This window comes from Vulpes vulpes, chromosome 8 (genome assembly GCF_048418805.1).
Source record: "Vulpes vulpes isolate BD-2025 chromosome 8, VulVul3, whole genome shotgun sequence".
In the NCBI taxonomy this organism is placed as follows: domain Eukaryota; kingdom Metazoa; phylum Chordata; class Mammalia; order Carnivora; family Canidae; genus Vulpes; species Vulpes vulpes.
In genome coordinates, this window is record NC_132787.1 from 31,229,565 (window position 1) to 31,239,480 (window position 9,916).

Below are 9,916 nucleotides of genomic sequence, written 5' to 3' on the forward strand. Positions count from 1 at the left end.
ACAATGCCTTCAGGAAATGAGGGATGGGTACCCTCTTATCCTTGTTGCACTTTAGATCAGTGATATCCAGCCGAAGAGAGCCCTGGGGCACAGGATTGGACTCCAGTCACAAAACTGGAAGAGCAAGTTACAATGAAGCCAACTGAGGAAACGGAACTCATGGCGTCGGTAGGCATTGATGCCCTGCTCAGCACTTGAAAAATGCAAAAGGTGCCTATCACCAGACACATATCCAATTGATGCAGGATTGTTAGTTCAACCCTGCTGGGAAAATAAGTTGATATTAGAACCAATTTATGAGGTGAAGTCCTTTGCCCCCATAACCTCTCGTCCATCCATCAGGGGAACAAGCAGAACACTACAGCTCTGTCTGCAGACCAGACTTGTAATCAGGGCCAGGAGAGTAGAGAAGGAATTAGAGAGGCAAACACGTGTTTGTGGCAACTCCCTTCTCTGCGGACCTGTGCCCGGGGCTGGCCCCAAACACAGGGCGGCCACAACTTCTGTACCAGGACAGCATCCTGCTATACACAGCCAGGTCCAGGAGTGAGGGAAAACTGCCCACCCAGAGTAGATAATATCTGGAAGGAATGAGTATTTGGGAAAAGTCCCAGTGCTAGTTTAGGGCCAGCCAGTCTCCACCTTCTCTGGCCCCCTCCCACTGGTTCCTCCCCTTTCTGCGGCTCCAGTTCTTATAAAAACTCCACAACCTTTCACTAACAGCCTGCAGGAGCCTCTCTCCCCTCTGCTGCTGCACAAGCCAGTGAGACCAACCCACAGGACCACGGAGAGACCATGAAGAGCCTGCTCCTTCTCTCCATTCTGGCTGCCTTGGCCGTGGCAGCTTTGTGCTACGGTGAGAAGCCTTTCTCTGGTTTTTGTTTTCTGCCTCTGATTTCCATTTATTTCAATTTTTTCCTCCCCCTCCTCTTCTTCTTCCCTCTTTTGCTAATATAATCTTAAAGTACCATTAATTTAACATTTTTCCCAAGCTCTGTGGACACTGATTTGTTCCATCAAGTCTTTTTTACATCCTAAATATCCAGACTTTGGTAGGCAACATAACAGGCACGTCCTGTCTATAGTAAGTCATTGTACACCTAGAAACTTTGCTGTTTGGGAAAGAAGGTATCAAATTCCCAGCCCTCGAGTTCTCATTTTTAGGGATGTTTATTTATACTTTGGTAACAATTGGTTAAAGATATTTGTTAAATCACTCACCTTTAAGGAAATTAGTTTTCACAGGAGGTATTAAGTTTAGCCCTCAGCAGGGACAGGACAATCTCCTAAACTTACTACATGTGTTCAGTGAATTAATTTAGAAACAAAGTTTGCATTTAAAGAATCTCAGAGAAAAATAGATGGTATAATTTTGATTGTCAAAAGATAAATTCTATAGTTTCTCTATATTGTCTCTATGTTTCTCTGTGTTGTCAATTATATTTGTGTCTGTTCAAGGCTTATGAAAGAAAATCTGAAGCAATATTATTTTTGGTCAATCTTATGTTTCAAATATCTGGATATTTAGATATCCTTAAACCTCAATTACATTAACAACCATTTGTATTGTGCTTTGGACTCTTGAAATTATTCACATGCTTTCAGTAGCAGAGGATTTGGTTTCTTCATCTCCTTTTTAACTTTTTAAATAAAATGACTTGTTTACAAATAGAAACCTCCTATTGCCAAATTTACCTAATGTGCACAGGAAAGTGGTAGAAAGAAGAAAACTTGCTTTGGCGTCATCTCAGTTTTCTCCAGTTGGCATCAGGCCCAGTGTGAGTTGTCAGCTGGAGCCAGTGGTTTCTGTGGCTGCCAGGTTAACACAGGTTCTTAAGAGGCTTTAGGAACCTCTTAGAAACCTATCTTGGTAGAGCCTGGCTGACCATCTCCCCACACTGGCTGGAGGACCTGGGCTATTTTTTGGACACTTCTGCCCCTTTCTCAACCCTGCTCTTGGACAGGTCCCAAATTAATCAGAGAAGTCTCTCTGGAAATTTGTATGTAGCGCTTAAATTATCTTCTTGCGCTAACCTGAAGACCTCAGAGTTCTGGGAAATTTTAGCCAAGACCATAGCCACTAGCTCCTTCAACATCAGAAAATAACTAAAATGTAGAGATACTCACATGAAGGACAGAGCTAGAAAAACAACTCATAAATCTTAAATGCCTGAAATTTGTAATAACCACACTGCTAAATATATTCTTTACATCTTTTTGGCTCTTTTCTCTCCTTCCTTCCCCAGATTTAGGACATTGCCATGTGTGATAAATAATAATCATGGGAATCTTTTGTTTTTTATTCCAGAATCTCATGAAAGCATGGAATCCTATGAAATTAGTAAGTGAATATCTGATTTCTTTATTTAAACCTCATGTATCAAAGAATCCCTCTTCCTATTCTTAAATAGACAAAATGGTAATATATGGAGCTAATATAGGGAAGGGAATGAGGGCCTCTTTTAGAAAATTAAAATAAATTTTAAAATCCGATGGCTGTAAACATCACCAGATGAGCAATTGTTTGAGCTTGAAATAGTGTAATGTGGCATTAAAACTGCATTCATCAGAGTTGGAGGCATTTGGACATTTTAAGCTGGCATCACATCAACCACATGGATGGAAAACAAGAAGTAATGACAAATGGCAAAGTATGGAATTAGAGGCCTAGTCAGCTGGGAAACCGCAGCCGTCAGCATTATGTCGAATGTTGTTGAATATCCGGACTTACAAAGACTGAGTATAGGAAGAAGTAACATATCACTCTCATTTTCAATTTGTTCATATTGTCATAATATTTACATAGTCCATTTCTGGTAATCTAAAGTTATGCTTTCTAAGTCCTCAGGACAGAGAGAATTTCTCCTTACAGGAATTAAAAACACACCGACTAGGAATACCAAATTGAGAAAGGCAAAGCGATTGCCTGAGGTGAAATAAACAAACAAAAATTGCTGTGGCCTATGTAACAAGTCTCTAAAAAACATATGCTCATCTCTTTTAATCAGGCAGTTTGGCAATCTGTTTTATCTTTCCCTCTAACTTTTGTAGATCTCTAGTTACCTAACTAAAATGCATGAATGAATGAGTTTCCAAATATATTTATGTCAGGTAATATCTATGGAAATATTTTCAACTACTGTTCCCCTAAAACTGCAACTACTTATTTTTTTCTCTTCAGATCCCTTCATTAACAGGAGAAATGCCAATACATTTATATCTGCGCAACAGAGATGGAGAGCTAAAGCCCAGGAGAGGTGGGTAACAAAACTTGATGAGGGGAGATAATTGTTCCACATTGATCCAGCATCCTGGATCTGAACGGAATGAGAAACAGGTTGTAATCATACATATTATTTCTAATTGTGTCCCCAAATCAAAGAATTTAAAAACAGTATACAGACAACTGAATTTCAAGACGACTAGCTTGTGAAAGACCCAGAAAGCAGAGGTAGAGAGGAGGGAAAGAAGGACAGAAAGAAAATTTCTATTTTTGTTAAAAAAAAAAAAAAATCCCCCTGTTCCACCTTTCCCCCTGTTAAGTATCTCCAATATTGGGGGCTGAATAGGATCTCTCTCCTATATTTTCTTATTCTTTCTTCCCCCCCTTTCTTTTTTTTTTTTTTTTCTTACTCTATTTATGCTTCTCATTTTGGGCCTCTTTTTTTCTTCCCTACTTTCTAGGATCAGAGAAACCACCAAGCCCGCCTATGAGCTCAACCGGGAAGCCTGTGATGACTTCAAGCTTTGCGAACGCTATGCCATGGTTTATGGATACAATGCTGCCTACAATCGCTATTTCCGGCATCGCCGAGGAGGCAAATGAGATTGAAAAAAGTCTCTTTCCTTCCGGAGCCTGGTGCCTGGTTTTGTATTCCTTTACAGTAGCATCATCGAACTACATAAACACATACAAATTGCTTATTTCTTAAATGTTCTTGTCTGGCTGTTGCCCTCCTTCCTGCCCCCCAGATCAATAAGCAATGAAAGTGCAATGTTGTGAAAGGTCAAAAGAGAATTAAGATGTGTGATTATTATTACATAATAAACTCTTGGATGGATACTTTCATTTTGTGAGTCTGATTTCTCGTGGAAAAAAAAAATGCTGAGATATTTCAGTCATGGCCCACCTAATCCAGAATAGGACATTCTCTTAATCATATCCTAGTGATGATTAGAAACCTAACTACATAGAAGAATGAAACTCAGAAGACACTCAGCCATAATTTGTCTAGACTCTACCTTGGGACTGGTGAATGACTGCCTCCTATTTCTTGTTTTCCAGGCTTTTCAAACAGCATAGATGATTAATCATATGATTTTCCTGCTCCCAAACTTTAAATGGTCCTAAATTCTTTCTGTGTGGATTCCAGGCTCTATCCTGGTTCAGCACTCTCATCACGATTTCTTGAATGCCATCATTTCCTAAGATGTCAGAGTTGAGACTCACTTGGGCCAAGAAAATGTCTGTTTTCACAATCACCAGAGATTTTTTAAGAATTCAATACTGGAATTTTGGAGCTGGACAAGATTCTATAACTCCCTTATGCCTGGTTTGCCAATGAGGAAATGAGGCCCCAGAGTCCCCTGCTTGGTAGCTTGAGACAGAGACCAGGACATCTCAATCCCACTTCAGATTTTGCTCTTCTCTGCCATGAGAAGAGCAACTGTGCATGCCCAACTTTTACATCCATTCCTTTTGGTAGGCCCACTGCCTTCATTTCCTTAGTGAATGATCTTTTTTATTCCTCAAAATCCAGCTCAAAAGTCAAGTACTTTATGGAATTAGTAATGATTAAATCTGCCCACCTCCTATCACACTACCCAAGCCAGTATCTAGCTTACAAGGATACATATAAAGAGTCAAGTTACAATTATATTATTCAATTCATATATTTTTTAAAGATTTTATTTATTTATTCATGAGAGAGAGAGGTAGAGACATAGGCAGAGGGAGAAGCAGGCTCCCTGTAGGGAGCCTGATGTGGGACTTGATCCCAGGACCCCAGGATCATGACGCAAGTCAAAGGCAGATGCTAAAACACTGAGCCACCCAGGTGCCCTCAATTCATATTTTATTTTTTTTAAGATTTTTATTTATTTATTCATGAGAGACACACAGAGAGAGAGGCAGAGATATAGGCAGAGAGAGAAGCAGGCTCCATGCAGGGAGCCTAATGTGGGACTCGATCCCAGGACTCTGGGATCATGCCTTGAGCCAAAGGCAGACGCTCAACTGCTGAGCCACCCAGGCGTCCCAGTTCATAGTTTAATTAAAGTTTCTTTTTATGTATGTATGTATGTTTTCTTTGACTAACATTATGGTGAGAAATGGCAATTATTGGTTGGTACTATATTCTGTTCACAAAGGATTTTCAATGAAAGCTGAATAAAAAAGACTGGCTAGTCATCCCTGGGAGTGATCACCCAGTTTTGAAACTGTTACATTCATCATAATAGCATGTGTTATTTAATTTAAACCATCATCATATTAATATAATGATGAGTGTTTTATCATTTTCTGAGCTATTTTTCATGTGATAACTCATTGGGTCTTACAACAGACTAGAAGATAGATGATATTTATTAGATGGTAAAATTGAGACTCAGAGAGGTAACTTTCTGAAGACATTTTAGTAAATGCAATGGTGTATCACTCAGGCTAAGATTTATTCCCCTGGCCACCAGATATATTGACAGCTGATGATTCCCAGCTAAGGACATGTGTGCAATTCTCTACAGATCTCTAGAGCTCTCTTGTGTGCATCTCTCTCCCCTCTTGTACTCTTCTCTGTGATCATCAGCCACTTCTCTTTACTCTCTGCTCTTTCAATTTAGAAAGACCATAAAGTTCTGCTGGGTTCTATTTTCTATCCTACGGCCTGCAGACTTTCCAATACATTGAGGTACCTATAGGACTCATCCTCATTTGCATCAGTGTCAAGGAATACAAAGGAAGGCATGAAATGGGGGAACAGGGGAACAAAAAAAACCAATGGGACATTGAAAACAAATGGCAAAATGATAGACTTAAACCTATCACAGTAATCTCATTATATATAGTCTAAACAGTCCAGTTATTTTTTGGCTTTACATATAGTCTGTACTATATCTTATTGGTTATTTTTTATTATTTTTGCTTTAAACAATCAATTATTTTTTTTAAAGGCTTAGATAATACAAAAGAACATCTCATGCATTTAGTCATAGTAGTTTCCATTTCCGCAGCTCCTCATTCTTCTGTATGCATCCAGATTTCCATCTGGTCCCATTTTTCATTTGCCAGATGGACTTCCTTTAACATTATTTATAGTGAAGGTCGTCTGGATTCTTTCTGTTTTGAAACTTTGCCTTAATATTTGAAATATGTCTTCACAGCATATCAAATCCTATGTTGTAAATTGTTTCTCTTTTAAGATGTTCCACTGTCTTATAGTTTGCATTATTTTTGCTATAAATCTGTCGTCATTCTTTTCTTTATTCTTCTGTATGTACTGTGTCTTTTAGGTCTTGCAGCTTCTAAGGTTTTTCTCTTTATCACTGGTTTTGACCAAAGTTATTATAATGTCCCTTGTTATACTTTTCCTTATTTGTCTTGTTTTTGAGGTAGGATTTAGTGATTCATCAGTAGCATGTAACATCCAGTGCTCATTACATCACATGCCCTTCTTAATGCCCATTACCCAGTTACCCTATCTCCCCTCCAACAACCCTTAGTTTGTTTCCTATAGTTAAACATCTCTTATTGTTTGTCTCCCTCTCTGATTTTGTCTTATTTTGTTTTTCCTTCCCTTCCTCTATGTTCATCTGTTTTGTTTCTTAAATTCTACAATAAGTGAAATCATATATTTATCTTTCTCTGACTTATTTCGCTTAACATAATGCCCTCTAGTTCCATCCATGTGCTTGCAAATACTTTCATTTTTATAAGTTGCTTTTTTCTCTGTGTATTTAATTATTGACAGTTTGTTTTAATGTGTCTACAGGCTTGCTAACTTATCTTCAATAATCTAATTTACTGTTAATCCCATCTAGTGCATTTTTCACTTCAGACATAATTTTCACCTATAGAAGTTTGATTTGGGTGTTTTCATATTTTCCATGTCTTAACTTTTTTAACACCTTAGATATAGTTAGTATAACTATTTTAATGTCCTTGTTTGCTAATTCTAATATCTGTGTTACTTCTGTATTGGTTTTGATTGGTTGATCATTCTACTTGTTATGGATCATAATTTCCTACTTCTTTGAATTCTGGATAATCACCAGACATTGTAAATTTTATTTTATTTTTTGTTTCTGGATAATCTTGTATTTCTGTAAGTATTCTTAAGTTTTGTGGGATGCAGTTAAATCACCTGGGAAAAGCTTCATCGTTTTAAATTTTGCTTTTAAAATGGGACCAACTCAGTATTTAGTTTAGGGCTAATTGCTTCCTCCACACTGAGGAAAGACTTTCTGACTGCTGCACCCAATATCCCATTACTGGGTGGTAGGAATAGGCAACAATACCAACACTGAGTTAGTGCCAGCTGCTGTTCCTTCTATTCCTCTTGGATGACTATTTTCTTATATTTATGTGCCAATCAGTTATCTTCTGCATAGCCAGATATCTAGAGATCCCCCTCTCAGTAACTCTCTCCTCTCCAGCAATTTTCCATGTAAATTGTAACCCCCATATTCTCCTAGGACTTTCAATTCATCTTGACTCAAAATGTCCACCATATTTCACTTTGGTTCCCTGCTCCCTGAGCCATGCCCTGGACGCTCTCTTAAGGCAATAAACTGAGGCAATCACAGGACTCAATTTGCTTGTTTCTCATCCCTTAGGGATCACCATCATCTTTCATTGATTGATGTCCAGGGTCTTGAAAATCATTGTTTCATATGTATTATCTGTTTTCTTTAGTTATTTCTAAAAAAAAAAAAAAAGAGTAAATCCCATTTGAGATATTGTCTAAAAGCTCACTATCAGACTACTCTGAATGGTCATCTCAGCCTCAGAGTTTCCTCCTAGAATTGACTGATGTATTGATTGGAATTGTACAAAAGCTCAAATGTTCACCATGCCTAGAACTATGTTCCTCATCTCTCTCATGTTGGACACAAAAGTACTTCCCTATAAACCATCTGCACACAAATCTCCAAGTCTTAGAGTCTGTTTACCAGGAATCAGATCTGTGACAGTCATTTAGTTGGTAAATAGGGGGACCAGGGTCTTCCAGATCCAGACTTCTTATTTTTTCAATTATACAATAGTTTTTGAGCTGTCAAGGAGCTCAGCAATAACCTAATTCAACCTCCTCATTTTATGCTGAGCAATTTGAGAGCTCAGAGACTAAATGACTCTTCCAAGGGCAGGTAATTTTATTCTCTTGAGAAATTCACTTGTACTGACCTCATAACAGCCAGTTTTCAGAAACAGTTATGTACAGTGGTCCCTATATTGTACCAACCTTTCATTGTATAGAGTCACACTTTCCAACCTGATGAAGCTAGTCTCAATGTAGTTTCAAGTCAGTCAAAATTTTTATCTCTCCACCTTCTCTGTTCCATTTCTTTTTTTGAGATACTTTTGTTTTTCAGAGCTAGGACACATGAAGTGACAGGTCACAAGCCTTATTTTCTTCCCCTTTTATGAGCTTGGTAAGTAAGACCTTTCATGGAGTAGTATATCCTGGGAACCAAAAGTGCTAAAACACGAGCAGAGTACTCTTTTTACACCCCATTAAAGCCATCTTACATTTTAGCATAGTGTTTAAGAATAAGAACTTTGGAACTCCTAGCTTCACCACTTAGAAATGAAATTCTTGGGAAAGCTAATTAATCTCACTGGGCCTCAATTTCCCTATCTGTAAAATAAGATTATTCTAGTATCCACCTTAATATTGTTGTAAATATTAAATAAATGAAAGATGTGTGAAGTACACAAAACACTGTCTGACATAGAACAAGTGCTTAATAAATGTTAGCTATTTCTACTGTTATTGTCTATTGGACTATTACTATTATTGCAATGTACTACACTCTGCATATTAAGAAATGGCAAGACAATTCTTCTTTGAGGATTCTCACTTATACTTAGAAAGCAGCCAGCAGGACTTACAGCCAAAAACTGCTGATAGCACCAGCCAGCTTGTACCTATTCCACTCTTCCTCAATTCTCCCTGTGCTGTATATATCTGTGCTGATGAAACATGTAGTTTCAAAATAATAAGCCAGGGAAGTTCATTTTTATGTAAGGAAAATTCATTATCTCAGCTTTTATGTCTAACTGGGTTTAGAACTAATGCAGAATTATTAGAACTATTTTTATATAGTCATAAAAGCACACATATTAGAAGAGTTAAAGTTATATACTTAAATAGTAGTACTAGTGGCATATTTAAGCACTATTTAAATCCCTATGATTACCTTTTCAATAAAGAAAATCTGCAAGTAATCTGTTGCTCTACCTCTGAGTTCTTGAGTACCTTGATTTTCCATCATTTCTAGCCTTTCTTTCACTTATTAAATTCTAATGCTCTAGCCCAGTTCTATTAGAAATAGAATTCTAATGGAAGAAAATTCTATACTGAATTTATTTTGATTTTGAACCCTGAAACTTTGCCTAGATTGTCTCTGTTTTTTTATTCATGAACTAGGGTTCTATTTCATCCTAAATGGCCCTCCTCTGGAGTCCAGACATGGCTACCTCTCTGACTACTGGATATATCTTCTGCTATGCCCCCCCCCCCCCGCAGCAATAAGAATCCCTGACAATTGGTGTTAATTCAGAACAGAACATATTAATCCACTCCATTTTCTCTGCAGAATGAGGTATCTTTATCCATGATGTGTTAAACATTCTGAACTACCAACATTATGCAGTGGTATGTCCATAGTAGGAAGACTACTTGGGTCTGAGAACCAAGAT

General features: G+C 37.8%; 1 protein-coding gene across 1 annotated transcript; it reads left to right on the forward strand.

Moving 5' to 3' along the window:
- The first annotated feature begins 481 nt into the window (after window positions 1–481).
- Window positions 482–4,069, forward strand: MGP (matrix Gla protein). The gene is made up of 4 exons (XM_025995178.2): window positions 482–856; window positions 2,309–2,341; window positions 3,182–3,257; window positions 3,685–4,069. The coding sequence occupies exons 1-4, from the start codon at window positions 796–798 to the stop codon at window positions 3,824–3,826; spliced, it is 312 nt and encodes a 103-aa protein (XP_025850963.1). The 5' UTR covers window positions 482–795; the 3' UTR covers window positions 3,827–4,069.
- Window positions 4,070–9,916: the final 5,847 nt, after the last annotated feature.

What these genes read in the sequence shown, in the direction of transcription:
- MGP (XM_025995178.2), top strand. Translation starts at nt 796, where the DNA reads ATGAAGAGCCTGCTCCTTCTCTCCATTCTGGCTGCCTTGGCCGTGGCA. An exon ending in CGTGGCAGCTTTGTGCTACG is followed by an intron (nt 857 to 2,308) that starts GTGAGAAGCCTT and finishes TTTTTATTCCAG; the next exon opens with AATCTCATGAAAGCATGGAA. An exon ending in AGAGCTAAAGCCCAGGAGAG is followed by an intron (nt 3,258 to 3,684) that starts GTGGGTAACAAA and finishes CCTACTTTCTAG; the next exon opens with GATCAGAGAAACCACCAAGC.